The sequence below is a fragment of the Oncorhynchus keta genome, chromosome 1 (assembly GCF_023373465.1).
Source record: "Oncorhynchus keta strain PuntledgeMale-10-30-2019 chromosome 1, Oket_V2, whole genome shotgun sequence".
Classification (NCBI taxonomy): Eukaryota; Metazoa; Chordata; class Actinopteri; order Salmoniformes; family Salmonidae; genus Oncorhynchus; species Oncorhynchus keta.
The window spans coordinates 15,501,237-15,523,351 of record NC_068421.1 but is presented as its reverse complement, the minus strand read 5'-3'; the positions used below and the strand labels follow the sequence as shown (position 1 = coordinate 15,523,351).

Genomic DNA, 22,115 nt, shown 5'->3' with positions numbered 1-22,115 from the left:
TGCACGTTGTTGCCGCCTGTGTGGCTTTACTGCCACTGTCAATTTTAGAAAAAGTCTACAGCACCTCCTAGTGGCCATCCTAACATTGAAGGCAGCGTGAAAGAGATCCATCAGAGGGAGGTTGTTCCTGAAATCCAGTCCTGCCTTTACAAGGCGTGATTATGGGCTGGTGAAGATAGGGATGTTTCCCATGGCCTCAGCCCTTGCAAACAGCAGTCAGACTGGACTACCCTACTGCAGGTACAGAGGCTAAAGGAAACCGGCATTGAGCACAGACTAGAGAGCTGTTCTACAATGCCCCATCAACCTGCTGCTGTGCATGAGCACGCACGCACTTTAAGAAAGGAACACATGAATGATCAAAATGACAAACAACCAAAAGGAAAAACATGTTTAAACTTATTTTATATCTTTTTTTATATAATATAAATTTAAATGAGACAATGTCTCCCAAAGTAAGGAATAGTTGGACCACAAATCAATGAAAATAAACATGGTCTTAATGATCCTTGAGTGAAGGAATCTTTGAAAAGGGCAACAAAAATGAAATACATCACACCACTTGACTGTGAAACACAATGTTTGTTTCACCCAAACCACTCCTCTATAGGTCAGCTATAGGTCAGACAGGGGGTGTACACATGCATTCAGGACAGGTGAATAGTGGGAAGTTCACACAGAGAGGAAGAGTGAGGTAATAGAGAAAAATATAAAAATCTGTCCACAAGGGAATACAGTGATAAGCAGAACGACTGCCTTCGAGACAACAACTCCCATTGTTAGGGCAGAGACAAGACCATCTTGTCATTATATACAGCATCTGTTTCACACCAGGGTTAGGGTTTCAATCCATGACGTTAACTCAGTTGACTTCCTACATTAACTGAATTGAACTAACCCCAACCCTAGTTCAATGGTCCTACTCTGACGTCCCGACAAAGGACTTAATCTGTCACTTACATTACCTTGAAAATACGAACCACAACCTTCAATATCGACCGTTAAATAACTGAAGTGTCAATTTTCTATCAGTCAGTCTAGCCTCATCACAAATAATCAGTGATCCATGATTTAATAGTTTGCATTCTTAAATATGGGAACATCCAAATTATCTTCAAAAAAAAAGAAAAAAAATCGATAATTCAAAATAAAAAGTGAAAAGTTTGGAACAAATGATTGACAGCTATTCTCCTGGATATTTCTGCTCAGAACGTGACAGCTACTAGAACAATGTTAATTGCTGTGGTCACTTCTACACTTTCCCCATCTCTTATTTAATCCTGAGCATTCTAACCACCAGAGGAACAAGTCAATCCACACGGAAGCTCCACCACCACTCTTCTTTCCCTTTAAAACTCTCCTCGTTTAGCCGTCATACAGAATCCAAAACAGATACATGCAAATGCATAAACGTAAAACAGATGTTGAGATTCAAATGGTTGTTCATACATTCTCCTTCCACACACTCAAACATACAAACACATTCATTCACACATGCAGTGCAAGCAGGGAAATGGCTGGCCTCCGAGGTACACACACCCCTCATTCTCTCCCTGACCCGCTTTCTCTCTGTAGGAACAGTCCACACGATTTGTAACAGCAAGTTTTCAGCAAGAGCACTCGTAAAATAGAAAACTGCAGAAATATGGCTTTTAAAACCGTAACAATCAAAAGAAAAATAAGTTTAAAAATATTTTTCTCCTTTCATGTGTTTCTACATTTGTTTGGACTTATTTTTTATCCAGTAGTAAAAACAAAATCTGCAGTGTATGGGAGGTTTTAGGGGTTGCTTGTCAAAGTGTGTGTGTTGGATCGGTGAAGCATGCGTTCGGCTGGTGATGTGGTATCTGCTGGCATAACCCAGGGATGGAGAAGTGCTGTTGATGCTTTGATGTGCCCAGTGTAGTGGTAGTGTGGTGGGTAGACAGGCAGGGTCCTGCAGGCATGGCCAAGGCCCTGTCCGGCCCCGTCCGCTTCCACCTGGTCCCGTCAGAATGAGAGACGAGGCCGCCAGTCTATCCACACAGGCCTGCGGAGGTCAGTCATCACGCCATGCTCTTGGATCCATGTTTCCACCGCTTCTCGGTGTCAGAGTGTGTGTGTGTGTGTGTTTGTTTGTTTGTTTGAGAGAGTGTCAGTTTGTGTCATCCCAATTCCCCAGCAGTGCGAGTGTGTGTGAACGTGTGTTAGCCTGCTTGCTCATTTGAGTGTGTGCACGCATGTGAGAGAGGTCACTCCCGTATGCTGGCAGAGTAAGAGAACTGAGGGAAGTGTGTGCGCTGGTTCTGGTCTTCTGAGTCTAAGCTGTCATCTGGATATAACACGAGAGAGAGAGAGAGAGAGAGAGAGAACAACAAAAAAACAAAAAAAACAAGGAGATTTACTACAAACTACTTTTTTTCCCAAAACCTGTTTTACAATAAAAAAATAAAAAATAAATCACCATCCAGATTTTAAGACATTTTTAACAGTGAGACACACAAACACTCCTCAACTTACACTTGTCCGGGGGCGTTACGGTGATGGTTTGTGCTGTGAACTCGTCGTCAAAGTAGCGGGTGTCCGTCTCTGACGTCACCTGGGGCTTGAAGGGAGGCAAGAGCTTCCTCTCTACCACATCCTGCCAGTTGATGCTGGTGAAGAACTTCTGTGTCATCACATCTTTGGCATCTTCTTGTCCACCTCCAAGCCTACAGAATGATCAGCATCACCATTATGTTCTTCACTCAATGTATACTGAAAAAAAATAAAAACGCAACTTGCAGTGTTTGTCCCATGTTTCATGCGCTGAAATAAAAGATCTTAGAAATGTCCCATACGCACAAAAATGTATTTCTCTCAAACTTTGTGCACACATTTGTTTACATCCCTGTTAGTGAGATTTCCTCCTTTGTCAAGATAATTCATCCACCTGACAGCTGTGGCATGTCAATAAGCTGATTAAACAGCATGATCATTGCACAGGTGCACCTTGTGCTGGAAACAATAAAAGGCCACTCTAAAAAGTACAGTTTTGTTACACAGCACAATGCACAGATGTATCAAGTTTTGAAGGAGCGTGCAACTGGCATGCTGACTGCATGACCGCTGTCAGAGAATTGAAGATTAATTTCTCTACCATAAGCCGCCTCAAACGTCATTTCACAGAATTTGGCAGTACGTCCAACCAGCCTCACAACCGCAGACCACGTCTAACCACGCCAGTCCAGAATCTCAACCTGCGGCATCATCTGAGACCAGCCACCTAGACAGCTGATGAAACCGTGGGTTTGCACAACCGATGGATTTCTGCACAAACGGTCAGAAATCGTCTCAGGGAAGCTCATCTGCACGGTTGTCGTCCTCACCAGGGTTTTGACTTCAGTTTGGCGTCGTAACCAACTTCAGTTGGCAAATGCTCACCTTCGATGGCCACTGGCACACTGGAGAAGTGTACTCTTCATTGTTGAATCTCGGTTTTGTGAGGGCGAGTGGTTTGCTGATGTCAATGTTGTGAACAGTGTGCCCTATGGTGGCAGTGGGGTTATGTAAGGGCAGGTATAAGCTATGGACAATGAACACAATTGCATTTTATCGATTGCAATTTGAATGCAGATATGCCGTGACGAGATCTTGAGGCCCATTTTTGTGTCATTCATCTGCCGCCATCACCTCATGTTTCAGCATGATAACGCATGACCCCATGTAACAAGGACCTATCAGCTTCCAGGAATTGTGTAAAATGTCCCAGTTCTTCCATGGCCTGCATACTCACCAGACTTGTCACCCATTGAGAATGTTTGGGATGATCTGGGTCGACATGAACGACAGCGTGTTCCAGTTCCCGCCAATATCCAGCAACTTCGCATAGCCATTGAAGAGGAGTGGGATGACATTCCACAGGCCACAATCAACAGTCTGATCCACTCTATGTGAAGGAGATGTGTCGCGCTGCATGAGGCAAATGGTGGTCACACCAGATACGGACTGCTTTTCTGATCCACAACCCTACTTTATTTTTTTTAAAGGTATTGGTGACCGACAGATCTACACCTGTATTCCAGTCATGTGAAAGTCATTGATAAAGCTTATTGAATTTATTTAAATTGACTGATTTCTTTATACGAACTGTAACGCAGTAAAATCTTTGAAATTGTAGCATGTTGCATTCACATTTTTGTTCGGCTTATATATATATATACATATATATATATTTTTTAAAGACACCACCACCTACCTTTGCTTGGGGTCCTTTTTGAGCAGGCCAGCAAGCAGGGCCTTGGCATCGGGGGCCAGGTTCTTGGGGAAGCGGATCTCCTCCATGAGAATGAGCTCAAACAACCGCTCATGGTCCTGGTTGTAGAAGGGCAGTCGACCGCACATCATCTCGTACATGACCACACCTAGACCCCACCAGTCCACCGCTCGGCCGTAGTCATTGTCCTCTAATACCTGCAGGAGAGGGAGAAAGAGCGAGAGAAAGAGGGGGGAGACAGCGAGAAAGAGAGGGAGAGAACAAAAAGAGAAATAACAAATATAATTATGTGGAAGCCAAGGCACGGTGTCTCTTTCTACCTCAGTTGCAATGTAAACGATTACCTACACTACATGACCAAAAGTATGTGGACATCCGAACCATGAAAAACAGCGCCATACCTTTATTCCTCCTCCACCAAACTTTACAGTTGACACTATACATTCAGGCAGGTAGCGATCTCCTGGCATCCGCCAAACCCAGATTCATCCGACTGAATGCCATATGGTGAAGAGTGATTCATCACCCCAGAGATCATGTTTCTACTGCTCCTGGAGTCCAACGGCGGAGAGCTTTACACCACTCCAGCTGACACTTGGTATTACGCATGGTGATCTTAGGCTTGTGTGCGGCTACTCGGTCATGGAAACCCATTGAACAGTTCTTGTGTTGGCATTTCTTCCAGAGGCAGTTTGAAACTCAGTGGGGTGTGTTGCAACCGAGGACAAACAATTTAGGCGCTACATGCTTCAGTAGTTGGTGGTCCAGTTCTGTGAGATTGTGTGGCCTACCACTTCGCGGCTGAGCCGTTATTGCTCCTCGACTTTTCCACTTCACAATAACAGCACTTACTGTTGACCGGGTCAGCTCTAGCAGGGCAGAAATTTGACAAACTGACTTGTTGGAAAGGTGGCATCCTCTGACGATGCTACATTGAAAGTCATTGAGCTCTTCAGTAAGGCCATTCTACTTACAATGTTTGTCTATGGAGATTTCATAGCTGTGTGCTCGATTTTATACACCGGTCAGCAACGGGTGTGGCTGGAATCCACTAATTTTGAAGGGGTTTCCACATACTTTCGTGTGTGCGTGCTTTGAAGAATTACAAATATTTTGATCTCTGTAACACTTTTTTGGTTACTACATGATTCCATGTGTTTTATTTAATTGTGTTGATGTTTTCACTATTATTCTACAATGTAGAAAATAGCTAAAATAAAGAAAAACCCTTGAATGAGTGGGTGTCCAAACTTTTGACTGGTACTATATGTATATATAGTGTATTTGCAGTCCCGCTGTCTATTCCTGTTGATAATAATTTACTTTCCAATGGCAAAGTCGAGTTATTAACTTTCTTTGCTGGATAGACAATTATTGACTGTAAACCAGGCCAAGACAAGAAACCAGCAAGGAATGCATCTGAAATTGTTAACTGGACACACTGCAATGTACTATTCAAAGCACAACTAGAATGTATGATTTTGTTCACTGTGCTGTAGTTACCTCAGGTGCAAGGTATTCTGGAGTCCCACAAAAGGTCTTCATGGTAGCCCCATCTGTGATTCCCTCTTTACACAGTCCAAAATCTGTGATCTTTATGTGTCCATCTTTATCCAGCATTAAGTTCTCCAGCTAGAAGAGAAAGAGATGAGAACAAGAGTGAGTGAGTGACCACAGGAGAGAGTCAGCAGCAGAAAATACCACTGCTAACATGACAGCTGACTGTAATAAGTTCCACAGGCTTACAGGCTTTTCACCAAGAGACTGGTGCTCTTCTAGTTCAGTCTATGGTAGGATTGAGCCTAGACCAATTCAGAAGCACTTTAAATCCAAGACTGGGCTTAATCTTAAAATCAGCCAATATTTCCTATTGTGCGAAAAGTTAGTCTTGAGAATATACTTTCAATATGAGGAGGTGCGTGTAAAGGTATGGGCGAGTCAGGGAAACATCAGCCAGACATCCAGTCAGGGAAGCGGCCATTACCTTCAGGTCTCTGTAGACAACGTCCCGTGAGTGGAGATACTCCAGGGCAGACACAATCTCCGCACCGTAGAACCGTGCCCGGTCTTCTGTGAACACGCGGTCCCGTGACAAATGAAAGAACAGCTCTCCTCCGTTTGCATATTCCATCACAAAGCATAGCCGGTCATGTGTTTGGAATGCGTATTTCAGTGTCTGTGTGTGTGTGTGTGTGGGGGGGGGACAAGACAGTCAGAATTAGTGACCACTTTTGAATCAGATGGCTACTTGGTGAAATACAATCAGTGTTCAGTAGGGTCAGATGTCGTCAGTTAGGAACTCACCGTTAAGAAGGGATGCCTCGTATTCTGAAGGACTCTGCTTTCTGTTACCGTGTGCGCTACCTCATCCTTATGGAACACATCACACAAAAACACACCATGATGGACAGATACACTCAGCAGTGGACAACTGGATTTGGACTTCTGGGCTACTGAAGAACCCAAAATAGAACCTTGAAGTAAATGTGCATAATTAGTGCTGTGGCTCACTTGGTAATGCAAGGGATGTGGGTTCGATTCCCGCAGGGGACCAGTACGAACAAATATGAAAATGTATGCACTCACTACTGTAAATCACTCTGGATAAGAGCGTCTGCTAAATGACTCAAATGAAAAAGGAAAATGTCATCAAAATCAAGACTTCCAGGGATATGGTGCACGGCTCAGATTCACAAGACTTCCAGGGATATGGTGCACGGCTCAGATTCACAAGACTTCCAGGGATATGGTGCACGGCTCAGATTCACAAGACTTCCAGGGATATGGTGCACGGCTCAGATTCACAAGACTTCCAGGGATATGGTGCACGGCTCAGATTCACAAAACACCTCTAACGCAAAATCTTAAGAAATAAAAAAATATTAATATTAATGACAATGTTTGTTGCTAGGCAACCAGTTTAACTAGCTATCTAGCTAGCAATGGCAATCATGTTAGCATATTTCGTATTGAGATCACTGTTCTAAAACACGTTCTTGGGTTTAAAATAATCAATACTGAATCTTTCAGATTAAGTTTGCGAGTAAATTAAACATGTTCAATTGCTTTCATGAGCTTATTCTCTCACTGCCTAGGACATGGCCACAACGGTTAACCATCTTGGAATTAATTTCCAAGGACATTATTTCTTCTTAACTTTTTGCTTGAGGAGAAACATTAGAAACAGCTAAAGCAAATTTCCAAGAATCTTTTTGAGGAATAGAAACTTTGCTTAACTTTCTTCTTAAGTCTATAGTGAAGGGGAAAAAGTAATTTCTTAAGGTTTTGTGAATCTGGGCCCAGTAGTCTTTTCCCTATGTAGTGCAATACTACTTTTAACCAGCGCCCTATGGGTCCTGGTAATGCCCTATATAAGGAACCACTTTGGACGCATCTGTCTGAGTAACTGCCAGTCTCTTGAATGCCAAATGGTTACCTTAGCGATTATGACTTCTTTCCTCAGGATCTTCATGGCGTAGTACATCCCTGTGGCCTTCTCCTTCACCAGGATCACCTTACCAAACGTCCCCTTCCCCAGCAGCTTCAGGTAGTCAAAGTCACTCATGGTCTGTGGGGGGTGTGGGGGGGGAAAACACATTGAGGGTTCAAATCTCAGTCTTCTTCAAGACAGTTTGGATAACAGGATTTATTTGACCATGACAATTACAGCTTATGAGTAATAAAGAGTTTACATAGACCTGCACAACGGTTTTAGATGAAGAACGGGCAGAGAATGGAGCAGAAAACGCACCAACACACACTATGGCCCAGGTCACATAGGGAGATGGTAAACCAGCTGTGATGAGGTATTGTTACTAAGGAGTAGTAGATACTCTGAACTAGGATGCAGAGGTTCCAATGGACAAAAGCAGCCACATCTAGTGGAGGGCTGTTGGACAAACACAAAGAGCACTGAGAAGTCTGCAAGGTTGGTAGAGGGACAGTAGGACACTGACAGGTCTGCTGGGAGGACACTGACACGTCTGCTAGGGGGACACTGACACGTCCGCTAGGGGGACACGTCTGCTAGGGGGACACGTCTGCTAGGGGGACACGTCTGCTAGGGGGACACGTCTGCCAGGTTGGTAGGGGGACACAGGTCTGCTAGGGGACACGTCTGCTAGGGGACAGGTCTGCTAGGGGACACAGGTCTGCCAGGTTGGTAGGGGGTCAGGAGAACACTGACAGGTCTGCTAGGAGGACACTGACAGGTCTGCCAGGTTGCTAGGGGGACATTGACAGGTCTGCCAGGTTGCTAGGGGGACACTGACACGTCTGCTAGGAGGACACTGACAGGTCTGCCAGGTTGCTAGGGGGACATTGACAGGTCTGCCAGGTTGCTAGGGGGACACTGACAGGTCTGCCAGGTTGCTAGGGGGACACTGACAGGTCTGCCAGGTTGCTAGGGGACACTGACAGGTCTGCTAGGAGGACACTGACAGGTCTGCCAGGTTGCTAGGGGGACACTGACAGGTGTGCTAGGAGGACACTGACAGGTCTGCCAGGTTGCTAGGGGGACATTGACAGGTCTGCCAGGTTGCTAGGGGGACACTGACACGTCTGCCAGGGGGACACTGACACGTCTGCCAGGGGGACACGGACACGTCTGCTAGGGGGACACGTCTGCTAGGGGGACACGTCTGCTAGGTTGGTAGGGGGTCAGGAGAACACTGACAGGTCTGCCAGGTTGGTAGGGGGTCAGGAGAACACTGACAGGTCTGCCAGGGGGACACTGACAGGTCTGCCAGGGGGACACTGACAGGTCTGCCAGGGGGACACTGACAGGTCTGCCAGGGGGACACTGACAGGTCTGCCAGGTTGGTAGGGAGACAGGAGAACACTTGACAGGTCTGCTAGGTTGGTAGGGGGACAGGAGAACACTTGACAGGTCTGCTAGGTTGGTAGGGCGACACTGACAGGTCTGCTAGGTTGGTAGGGGGACAGGAGAACACTTGACAGGTCTGCTAGGTTGGTAGGGGGACAGGAGAACACTTGACAGGTCTGCCAGGTTGGTAGGGGGACAGGAGAACACTTGACAGGTCTGCTAGGTTGGTAGGGGGACAGGAGAACACTTGACAGGTCTGCTAGGTTGGTAGGGGGACAGGAGAACACTTGACAGGTCTGCTAGGTTGGTAGGGGGACAGGAGAACACTTGACAGGTCTGCTAGGTTGGTAGGGGACAGGAGAACACTTGACAGGTCTGCTAGGTTGGTAGGGGGACAGGAGAACACTTGACAGGTCTGCTAGGTTGGTAGGGGGACAGGAGAACACTTGACAGGTCTGCTAGGTTGGTAGGGGGACAGGAGAACACTTGACAGGTCTGCTAGGTTGGTAGGGGGACAGGAGAACACTTGACAGGTCTGCTAGGTTGGTAGGGGGACAGGAGAACACTTGACAGGTCTGCTAGGTTGGTAGGGGGACAGGAGAACACTTGACAGGTCTGCCAGGTTGGTAGGGGGACAGGAGAACACTTGACAGGTCTGCCAGGTTGGTAGGGGGACAGGAGAACACTTGACAGGTCTGCTAGGTTGGTAGGGGGACAGGAGAACACTTGACAGGTCTGCTAGGTTGGTAGGGGGACAGGAGAACACTTGACAGGTCTGCTAGGTTGGTAGGGGGACAGGAGAACACTTGACAGGTCTGCTAGGTTGGTAGGGGGACAGGAGAACACTTGACAGGTCTGCTAGGTTGGTAGGGGGACAGGAGAACACTTGACAGGTCTGCCAGGTTGGTAGGGGGACAGGAGAACACTTGACAGGTCTGCTAGGTTGGTAGGGGGACAGGAGAACACTTGACAGGTCTGCTAGGTTGGTAGGGGGACAGGAGAACACTTGACAGGTCTGCTAGGTTGGTAGGGGGACAGGAGAACACTTGACAGGTCTGCTAGGTTGGTAGGGAGACAGGAGAACACTTGACAGGTCTGCTAGGTTGGTAGGGGGACAGGAGAACACTTGACAGGTCTGCTAGGTTGGTAGGGGGACAGGAGAACACTTGACAGGTCTGCTAGGTTGGTAGGGGGACAGGAGAACACTTGACAGGTCTGCTAGGTTGGTAGGGGGACAGGAGAACACTTGACAGGTCTGCTAGGTTGGTAGGGGGACAGGAGAACACTTGACAGGTCTGCTAGGTTGGTAGGGGGACAGGAGAACACTTGACAGGTCTGCTAGGTTGGTAGGGGGACAGGAGAACACTTGACAGGTCTGCCAGGTTGGTAGGGGGACAGGAGAACACTTGACAGGTCTGCTAGGTTGGTAGGGGGACAGGAGAACACCGACAGGTCTGCCAGGTTGGTAGGGGGACAGGAGAACACTTGCCAGGTCTGCTAGGTTGGTAGGGGGACAGGAGAACACTTGACAGGTCTGCTAGGTTGGTAGGGGGACAGGAGAACACTTGACAGGTCTGCTAGGTTGGTAGGGGGACAGGAGAACACTTGACAGGTCTGCCAGGTTGGTAGGGGAACAGGAGAACACCGACAGGTCTGCTAGGTTGGTAGGGCGACACTGACAGGTCTGCTAGGTTGGTAGGGCGACACTGACAGGTCTGCTAGGTTGGTAGGGGGACAGGAGAACACTGACCACTTTGTTGCGGGACTTGGACATGGCCACCTCCATCTCCTCCATGCCGCTGCAGTCGCTGGGGGAGCCAAACGTTATGTCCATGGGAGCCTCTTCCACTCGCGTCTTCAGGCCGTTGGCCACCGCTTGGATCGCCCGCATCCATTCCTCCCTGGAAGGGGAGAGAGAGTTCAATGTAGACCACTTCAAGCCCAAAAGACATGAATCTACACTGACTGAGTGTGTGTGTGTGTGTGGATACGGTGGGTATGAGGGTGATTAACTAGTGAGGTCACTAATGGGGTCAATTGCAGACCTCTAATCCTGAAAGTTGGTGAAGTAAAAATAACAACTTGTAGAAGGAGGGCATTGCCCATTTTACAGATAAACAAATACCCAGTCAACTCTTCCACATTGTCCCTGCCTCTGGAACTTTCAGTTCTCACCTTTCCTCGTTACTCTCCACGTGGAAGGTGCGCTCTATGACTGTGGTCCACTGTAGGCAGCGGATGACAAACGTGTTGGGCCTGGGCCGTTCCGTCTTCATCAGCTGGCACTCTGCAGACAGGGAGTAATAGAGAGGTTTGAGTGTGCTACTGTAGACACTGGGTGAATCTCAACAGTCTTCCCTCGATTCCTCTCCTCCCATTCTCTCTACACCTCCTCAAAACAGTAGCTCATGAAGTAAGGAGAGGATTCAATGAGAGGAAACTGTTCTTCCTGCTGACGGACACAAGGAATCAAAGGAGAGACAATCTATGTGAACATGACTAGGAAACTCTCATCATCATCCAAGTACCACCAGGCTCTAGAAGTTGGCCCAGAAATGACAGACACCAACCTGCCACAGAGAAGTTGTTGAGGGGTGGGAGGCTGTGGTCGGACGACATCTCTGGCTTCTCCTTGTAGCCGATGAAGGAGCCATCACTCTTCAGGATGAAGTACCGCGGCCTCCACGTCTTAATGTACTCTCCTGCAGGGAGGGAGAAGGGCATGAGTGAGAGGGGGGAGAGGGGCAGAGTGAGAGGGGGGGGGAGAGAGGGGGCAGAGTGAGAGGGGGGAGAGAGGGGCAGAGTGAGAGAGAGAGGCACATAAGCCATACATATTAGGGTTTAACTAATTCTGAGTGGACTCACAGTGTCCTAGAAACAGAGACACTGTGAGACAGCGATGAGTGAAGCTCATCTCAGCTCACCCCTCTTATGGAGCCAGCCCTCTCTGACCACACTGATGTCATTCATGCTGGGGCGGAGGACTGCTGGGGCTCAGGGTGGGGGTCACAGGGGAAATACAGGGAAGGGGAGCTGTGACTGCTGGGGAAGGGAGTCAGATGTGTCTCTGACGAATGTCTCACAGTGCCTAGGGGACAGAAAGATCAAAGATACCAAGATATTAACCACAATTGAAAGAGGATACATTTTCATAATAAACAAACATTTGGAAAATACCTGAATACTTATTGTAGGTTTATGACAATGGAAAATGATTGTCCGCATGACGATTACGTAAATGTCACCGTAAATGTCACCTTTCCAAGATGTATGTAATGTAAACTTTAAATTAGAGGCATGGTCAGATGTCTGACAGTGACTTTCCTATTTTCGGTACCCAGTTTAACTTAACCAGGTACACAGGCCAGGGCGTTTTCCTGGATCAAAAAGGGGCTTAGGTTGTAGACGTGGCAATGAGTGTAGGGCTGTCAGGGCAGCAACATTTTTAGAGAAAAGTTGAGGCCCCCCATTTTTGAGGCAATTTCATGCAATTCTACACATTTCTCCAAGGAGCAGAGATTTATTTTAATTATTAAAAAAACTAATTTCATGCGATTTTACATACTCAGCCATGGAGCTGAGAGAAGATTTTTCAGTTTTAAAAGCTAGTTTCCTGCAGTTCTATGCATTTTGCCATGGCTAATGCTGTGTTCTTATGCTCATAAAAAAATTATTAGTGCCAAATGAATTGGTTTTGGAAATGTTCTATGATATATGCCATTTAGCAGACGCTTTTATCCAAAGCGACTTACAGTCATGTGTGCATACATTCTACGTATGGGTGGTCCCGGGGATCGAACCCACTACCCTGGCGTTACAAGCGCCATGCTCTACCAACTGAGGTACAGAAGGACCATTCTCCCTGACTGTCTAGCTTTTATTTTGACAATTGCTATTTATATAATTTTTAACTCAATCTTTGAGAGAGCGAGATAGATATATTACACACACACACACACACACACTTGAAGTCGGAAGTTTACATACATAGTCAAATACAATAAAACTCAGTTTAACAATTCCTGACATTTAATCCTAGTTTTAAAAAAATCCCTGTTTTAGGTCATGTTGCTTCAATATATCCACATCATTTCTCTCTCTCATGAAGCCATCCATTTTGTGAAGTTCACCAGTCCCTCCTGTAGCAAAGCACCCCCACAACATGATGCTGCCACCCCCGTGCTTCACGGTTAGGATGGTGTTCATTGGCTTGCAAGGCCACCCCCCCCTTCCAATTGACTCAAATGATGTCAATTAGCCTATCAGAAGCTTCTAAAGCCATGACATCATTTTCTGGAATTTTCAGGGTGATTAACAGGGTGATTAACAGGGTGATTAACAAAAGGCTAAGAAGCTGTGCTTCACTATATTTCACTTGTGATTTCATGAATATGAATATTTTCTAGTAAGATAATTAGCATAGCGCAACGGTCAAATAAATGTAGTTGCGGACAGTTCCGAGAGGTTAAACACCACAATGTAACTCCAAGTCAATCACACTTCTGTGAAATCAAACTGTCCACATAGGAAGCAACACTGATTGACAATAAATTTCACATGCTGTTGTGCAAATGGAATAGACAGCAGGTGGAAATTATAGGCAATTAGCAAGACACCCCCAATAAACGAGTGGTTCTGCAGGTGGTGACCACAGACCACTTCTCAGTTCCTATGCTTCCTGGCTGATGTTTTGGTCACTTTTGAATGCTGGCGGTGCTTTCACTCTAGTGGTAGCATGAGACGGAGTCTACAACCCACACAAGTGGCTCAGGTAGTGCAGCCCATCCAGTATGGCACATCAATGTGAGCGGTGGCAAGAAGGTTTGCTATGTCTGTCAGGGTAGTGTCCAGAGCATGGAGGCGCTACCAGGAGACAGGCCAGTACATCAGGAGACGTGGAGGAGGCCGTAGGAGGGCAACAACCCAGCAGCAGGACCGCTACCTCCATCTTTGTGTAAGGAGGAGCAGGAGGAGCACTGCCAGAGCCCTGCAAAATGCCCTCCAGCAGGCCACAAATGTGTATGTTTCTGCTCAAACGGTCAGAAACAGACTCCATGAGGGTGGTATGAGGGCCCGACGTCCACAGGTGGGGGTTGTGCTTACAGCCCAACACCGTGCAGGACGTTTGGTATTTGCCAGAGAACACCAAGATTGGCAAATTCGCAACTGGTGCCCTGTGCTCTTCACAGATGAAAGCAGGTTCACACTGAGCACATGTGACAGACGTGACAGAGTCTGGAGACACCGTGGAGAACGTTCTGCTGCCTGCAACATCCTCCAGTATGACCGGTTTGGCGGTGGGTCAGTCATGATGTGGGGTGGCATTTCTTTGGGGGGCCGCATAGCCCTCCATGTGCTCGCCAGAGGTAGCCTAACTGCCATTAGGTACCGAGAGGAGATCCTCAGACCCCTTGTGAGACCATATGCTGATGCGGTTGGCCCTGGGTTCCTCCTAATGCAAGACAATGCTAGACCTCATGTGGCTGGAGTGTGTCAGCAATTCCTGCAAGAGGAAGGCATTGATGCTATGGACTGGCCCGCCCGTTCCCCAGACCTGAATCAAATTGAGCACATCTGGGACATCATGTCTCGCTCCAATCACCAATGCCACGTTGCACCACAGACTGTCCAGGAGTTGGCGGATGCTTTAGTCCAGGTCTGGGAGGAGATCCCTCAGGAGACCATCCGCCACCTCACCAAGAGCATGCCCAGGCGTTGTAGGGAGGTCATACAGGCACGTGGAGGCCACACACACACTACTGAGCCTCATTTTGACTTGTTTTAAAGGTCATTACATCCAAGTTGGATCAGCCTGTTGTGTGGTTTTAACTTTAATTTTGAGTGTGACTCCAAATCCAGACCTCCATGGGTTGATAAATTTGATTTCCATTGATAATTTGTGTGATTTTGTTGTCAGCACATTCAACTATAAAGAAAAAGTATTGAATAAGAATATTTCATTCATTCAGATATAGGATGTGTTATTTTAGTGTTCCCTTCATTTTTTTGAGCAGTGTATATGTAAACTTCCTACTTCAACTGTGTGTGTGTGTGTAACAGGTTTAAACACCGTTTCCCATTGTTTGTTTCATTGAACAAGCATTCATGAGCATGTACCTGTGGAACAGTCGTTAAGACACTAACAGCTTACAGACAGTAGGCAGGCCTAAGACAGAGCTACAGGGAGACAAGCCGGACAGCTGATCATCCTCGCAGTGGCAGACCACGTAACAACACCTGCACAGGATCGGTACATCTGAACATCACACCTGCGGGACAGGTACAGGATGGCAACAACAACTGCCCGAGTTACACCAGGAACGCACCGTCCCTCCATCAGTGCTCAGACTGTCCGCAATAGGCTGAGAGAAGCTGGACTGAGGGCTTGCAGGCCCGTTGTAAGGCAGGTCTTCACCAGATATCACCGGCAACAACGTCGTCTATGGGCACAAACCCACCATCGCTGGACCAGACAGGACTGGCAAAAAGTGCTCTTCACTGACAAGTCGTGGTTTTGTCTCACCCAGGGTGATGGTCGGATTCGTGTTCATCGTCGAAGGAATGAGCGTTACACTAAGGCCTGTACTCTGGAGCGGGATTGATTTGGAGGTGGAGGTTCCATCATGGTCTGGGACGGTGTGTCACAGCATCATCGGACTGAGCTGGTTGTCATTGCAGGCAATCTCAACACTGTACGTTATAGAGAAGACATCCTCCTCCCTCATGTGGTACCCTTCCTGCAGGCTCATCCTGACATGACCCTCCAGCATGACAATGCCACCAGCCATACTGCTCGTTATGTGCCGGTTTTCCTGCAAGATAGGAATGTCAGTGTTCTGCCATAGCCAGCGCAGAGCCCGGATCACAGGTCCCAGACGTGCTCAATGGGATTGTTGGATCAGAGGGTGAGGGCTAGGGCCATTCCCACCATAAATGTCTGGGAACTTACAGGTGCCTTGGTGGAAAAATGGGGTAACATCTCACAGCAAGAACTGGCAAATCTGGTGCAGTCCATGAGGAGAAGATGCCCTGCAGTACTTAATGCAGCTGGTGGCCACACCAGATACTGACTGTTACTTTTGATTTTGAATCCCTCTTTGTCAGGGACACATTATTCAATTTCTGTTAGTCACATGTCTGTGGAACTTGTTCAGTTTATGCCTCAGTTGTTGAATCTTGTTCAGTTTATGCCTCAGTTGTTGAATCTTGTTATGTTCATACAAATATTTACACATGTTAAGCTTGCTGAAAATAAATGCAGTTGACAGTGAGAGGATGGTTATTTTTTTGCTGTGATTGTGTGTACACACACACACACACACACACACACACACACACACACACACACACTATATCTGGTTATAGTTGTTTAAGTTTACACCTTGTGTTCCATTTTCCATTTAGGCGACCCGAAAAAATAAACACTGAGGCAGCCCACCCAAAGGCTTCAATGGCATAAAAATCCCTGTAGGCTACTTGGTGCTGATCCCCTCACCTGTACAATGGTAAAGTAAGGCTTGGTACATACTCTAAAACAAAAAAAACTGTTTAGTAACAGAATTACAGTAAAATCTCCCTCAGTTTTATATGGTTACCCAACTTTGTATCTGCACAGTTCTACCTGTAAATATGTTTTTGTAACATGTTTTATGGATTGTTAAAAGCAGTGCATTGTTCTATTGTTTGTTAAACTTCTAACAAAAAACATTAATTTAGGTATACATTTTAAAGTGAAAAATCTAAGTCCACGTATTTACCATGGAATTGCCCTACTTCCACTGAAGAACTGCTGAGGGTTGTAAACAGAAATGCAGCCTCTTAAGGCTTCCTCAAACTCATCAGAATAAATGTAAGTTAACTCAATAAATCTGTAATTAATTTAGAAGTTTTTGCTGAGTAGATTTTAGGCTCACAATTTTACACCTAAATAGGATGTTTGGTAGAGTATTTCAAGTAAAATAAATGTGCATGAAAATTATTTGTGTATTGTTGAATGACAAACACCACATTGAAACATCCCTACTGTTGACCAATCACCGATGGCGTTTAGACTTCGGCTTCCGAACTTCAGCTTGCCTCCAGAAAAAAACCTTTGCCAAAAGACCAAAACCACATTTTGTCATAATATATTTTTTATTTAACTCGGCAAGTCAGTTAATTAAGAACAAATTCCCGAACGGCGCTGGGCCAATTATGTGCCGCCCTATGGGACTCCCAATCACGGTCAGATGTGATACAGTCTGGATTCGAACCAGGGACTGTAGTGACACACTTAGATGAAGTGCCTTACATCACTACGTCACTGTCTGTTCCAAACCGTTTTGGATGGGAAGCACGAGGACGCCTTCACAGGCATGCATGCATGTATAAAGTGAGGAGTGCAAAAAATGTGATCATCAAGGTTGACATGTTTTTCAATTAACCGATAAGTCTGTGTTGACAGACTCCTCTTTTTGACCACCCCCTGCCCGTGCGTATGTGGATCCTCATCACCAGACAGTGTTGGGTCTGTGTCTGTTCTGCAGCCAGATCTGCCCAGTTAGAACCCAGCAGACACCTGTCGCAGCTTGCCCTGGCACAGGCTGGCAGCACTCCCGGTCACTATGGGCACCCCACTATCAAATAATCCTCAACTTGTAGTGTAACAGCCGGATGGGCAGTGCATCACTTGGCTACACACCCAAATAACTGCCAGTTACCTCTCAGCTACCTCTCAAACATTAGCTGACATGGGCTAGTTGATCTGGACATTTCATAAATAACTAAAGTATGCAATGACTGACATGACAAGAGGAACTGACGATACAGTAGTAGTCAATAGTCATTTAGGCAGGTTACCTTAGTGTTCTTGGGCACAAGGACTAGGATGGTATGCTTGAAACATGTTATTACAGACTCAGTCAGTTACAGGTTGAAAATATCAGTGAACACACTTGCCAGTTGGGCAGCGCATGCTCGGAATACACATCCTGGTAATCAGTCTGGCCCTGCGGCCTTGTGAATGTTGACCTGTTTAAAAGGTCTTACATCGGCTACGGAGACAGTGATCACACAGTTGTCCGGAACAGCTGATGCTCTCAAGCATCTACCAAAGCACAACTCAAATTGCAGGTCATCATGTCACGGTGCGAATTTCAAGGAATCACAAGCAAAGTTGTTCCACTTTAGAGGATGAGCTTTTCCCCTACATCTTCCTACTAATAGGCCAGTCGTCTGTGGCGATCCTAAACATTCTGCTTCCCAGCTCCATGATCGTGGCAAGATGGCAGAAATAGCATAACATTATACATTTGAGTCATTTTGCAGACAAGCTGATCCAGAGCAACTTACAGAAACAATTGGGGTTAGGTGCCTTGCTCAAGGGCACATCGGCAGATTTTTAACCTTGGGGATTCAAACCAGCGACCTTTGGTTACTGTCCCAAATCTCTCAAAGGAAAACTCCAACCAAAACCTATTAGTCCATTGTTGATATAGTCCCAAAATGTTTTGCATGTCAGCAATCAAGTTCTCAACTTTCAAAATAGAGACTAATTTAAAATAAGTGATAGTTTTTGGGGGAACCAGCATTATGAGTGCTTAGAAACATACAAAGGACAACATGTTCTGCTTCAGGCTAGGCTACATCAATCTAACCATATACTATTGGGTGATTGGAGAGTCGTCAAATGTTCAATGTTTATCTGTTAGCACAATAAAACTACTAACAGTGGGAGGGGCCAGGCATTACACAGAAGTGACTGGTGTGTCTGTTTGAACTGTATTGTTAGCAGAGACACAATCCAATAGATCCATTCCGCTCAGTCAATTCCAAAACTATTATTAAACTAATCAAGTGTAAATCTCTTGGCTATTTAATGGCTTAATTGTTTTAATGGAATTCGGTACTAGTAAGCCACTTGAATTGATACAAATTCAAAAACCGTTAGACTTGAAACAGCATCGACTAGGTGGGTTTCTACTTTTAAAAGCAAAACTATGTTTTGGGTGATACAACTTAGCTAAATAACGTTACTGAATGAAACAGAAATTGGGCTACTTCCACTGAAGCGGACAAGCCTCAAATGCCGGGCCTTTTCAGAGTAACGTTATGTCGAGCAGTGACCCTGGGTCGATATTAGCCGACTCAACTCATCATAAATCGTGGAGTTCAGTTTAATCGGCTAGGTCAATAGCTACACCTGTCCCAGTCATAATGTTGTTGACAGATAAAACGAGACAACTGCATGGAGGTGTGGGTGAATGAACAGCAATGACACCTGGATAATGGTTCGTTAACACACTCTTCGAACTGAGTGTGTCTCGGTCAGACCTGCTGTGAACAATGGCCATTTAGCTAGCCATCTACTGTAGTACTGTTAGCAAGCGTACCTAGCTACCAATGACTGATGTTTACAAAATTAATTGACCTCTACCAGTGATCACACTGCCTCCAAAAAACAACGAACGAATGTCCGCTGAGCTTGTTTTTCTTCCAACAACGGCGGCATGTTGTCGCAGGTTAGTTACCTACTAAAAAGATAGTAAAACGGATGGGTCGCGTGAACTCGCGAAATTGTACGTTAGTTGCGACTAGTCAACTTTTAAATAATTACAAATCTTTATGATTGAGTTACAGTTTATATCTATTCATTTGAAGTATTATTGATCTGCCTTTTACGTTATAAAAAATATTTGCTTTTACCTTCAGTCCCTTGCTATTGCTGGTGCTTCAGTTATATCACAGATACAACAAGGAGACAGATATTTCACTGGATGTATATATGTGAAGCATCCGGTTGACGTTTCCACTCACTACCAAATATGGTAGTGAAAGGAAGCCCACTGGCAATGGGAGAATATGGAACGAGATGGATTTTGGCCGACATAAAGCATCAATGAAACATTTCATCTCAATATAGTTCTGTTCCCAAAACTAGAATATGTTATAAACAGAACGGACTAAGCTTTTTAGACTTCAACATTTGCAAAAGTTTTTAAAAATCGCGCTGTTTAGGAGTGCAAAGAAGAATTGAGTTATTTCACACGCGCACTACAGAGTAGGCGTTCCCTAACGGAAATACGCAGATGTTTACGAGAACGCGCCAATAAGATATCGCTTGCGCATGCTTGGCTCTGCCCTCCTCCTTGCTTGTTCTGCCCACTAAGACTAATTTGTTCACATTGGAAACGACAAGATGTGGTCTATCTTGGTTTATTTATAAAATATCTTTGGTCATATCAGCCGGCCAGGCCCTGTCCAAACCAGACAGAACAGCAACCCTCCACACGCGCACGAACAGGATATGACGTACTGAGAGACATCCCTACATCAAAAAACAATTTGGAAAAAACGATCTCTGACTGAAAAATCTTTTGAATGGTCATCCAATTTCATATTCAATGTCGGAAACTCGGGCTCCGACTTTTCCGTCATGACTTCACCTCATCCCTTTTCCGAGTTCCCAGTTGATAAAACAAAAGTAAGAGTTCCCAGTTGCACCATTAGCGCCTGAAAGTGATCACTGACACTCAAACATAGCATTTGAGTAGTAAGTAAGGCAAGCAATCGACTGTTGAAAATCGATAAAACGCGTAGGTGCTTTTAGATTCCCTAGCGTCGCTTTCAAATGTATTGAGTTCCACAAAAACAGTCCGTGGGAAGCCGAAAGTTAAATATAATTCCATTTAAACTTATTGCACTGGTGGGCAATACGGTTGGTCATTATGAAGGGGAAATTTAAGACAAAATATCTAAAAGGAACGTATTATTAAACAGACTTTCCAAACATGGGTCTGTTGTAGACCCCCCCCCCCCGTTCTTTAAAGTTGTATGGCAGACTACGCTACCTACTGTATGGGTATTGAAACAAATAAATAATAATATATTCCATTGCGGGGGGCCTGAGATAATACAAAAATGAATCAAACAACCATCCCACTCTTTCAGTCACATTCAAATCACATCCCTATGAGGACGGAGCATTAATCAACAGGCTTCCTTGTTAATGGCTCTGTAAAAATCCTTTGAGTCCCAAAAAACGCTGAGCCGCGTTTACAATGATGGCTAATTTCTCCGATTTTTCTCTCTTTCCACTGTGCAGTTGATAACCAAAGTAATAAACGCTACAAAGTCCATCTTCTTAACATGCGACATGTCAGGATCCCTCTGTTGACAAGGAACATCTTGCGTCTCTACTCCTAATACCATTACTTATTCAACTTCACTCTTCTCACTGCCTCCGGATCGGAGACAGCCCTTACTCTTACCACCTCCGTCTCCTTTAGCCTAACAGGACACTTCAGAAATGCAGGTGCATGTTCACCACCACAATTGCAGCATTTAGGCTCTAGGAAAAGTCATAAAATTTCAAGTTGAAAAAATATCATTTAGGGGGTTTTCTCTGCGGTTTAACATGACCCTTAAGACAACAAGGGTTAAGACTGAGTGTAACCTTGATTTTTGAGGCATAACATATTCTAATGTAACACAGTGGAACACCCCTAAACCGCTGGAACAAAGGAGACAAAGGTGCCGTCCTTGGCCAGCTCTCCCGCTATCTCTCTCAGAATGACCTTCTTGATCCAAATCAGTCAGGTTTCAAGACTAGTCATTCAACTGAGACTGCTCTTCTCTGTATCACGGAGGCGCTCCGCACTGCTAAAGCTAACTCTCTCTCCTCTGCTCTCATCCTTCTAGACCTATCGGCTGCCTTCGATACTGTGAACCATCAGATCCTCCTCTCCACCCTCTCCGAGTTGGGCATCTCCGGCACGGCCCACGCTTGGATTGCGTCCTACCTGACAGGTCGCTCCTACCAGGTGGCGTGGCGAGAATCTGTCTCCTCACCACGCGCTCTCACCACTGGTGTCCCCCAGGGCTCTGTTCTAGGCCCTCTCCTATTCTCGCTATACACCAAGTCACTTGGCTCTGTCATAACCTCACATGGTCTCTCCTATCATTGCTATGCAGACGACACACAATTAATCTTCTCCTTTCCTCCTTCTGATGACCAGGTGGTGAATCGCATCTCTGCATGTCTGGCAGACATATCAGTGTGGATGACGGATCACCACC

The 22,115-nt window shown here is 45.8% G+C and overlaps 1 protein-coding gene across 1 annotated transcript; it reads right to left on the bottom strand.

Annotated features, from left to right (window-relative positions):
* Positions 1-388: 388 nt before the first annotated feature.
* LOC118391055 (RAC-beta serine/threonine-protein kinase) lies at positions 389-19,872 on the bottom strand. The gene is made up of 12 exons (XM_035782072.2): positions 19,743-19,872; positions 11,984-12,147; positions 11,630-11,761; positions 11,235-11,346; positions 10,810-10,960; positions 7,671-7,802; positions 6,539-6,604; positions 6,219-6,410; positions 5,738-5,866; positions 4,217-4,431; positions 2,500-2,690; positions 389-2,311 (listed from the first exon to the last, which is right to left on the bottom strand). The coding sequence occupies exons 2-12, from the start codon at positions 12,027-12,029 to the stop codon at positions 2,232-2,234; spliced, it is 1,446 nt and encodes a 481-aa protein (XP_035637965.1). The 5' UTR covers positions 12,030-12,147; positions 19,743-19,872; the 3' UTR covers positions 389-2,231.
* Positions 19,873-22,115: the final 2,243 nt, after the last annotated feature.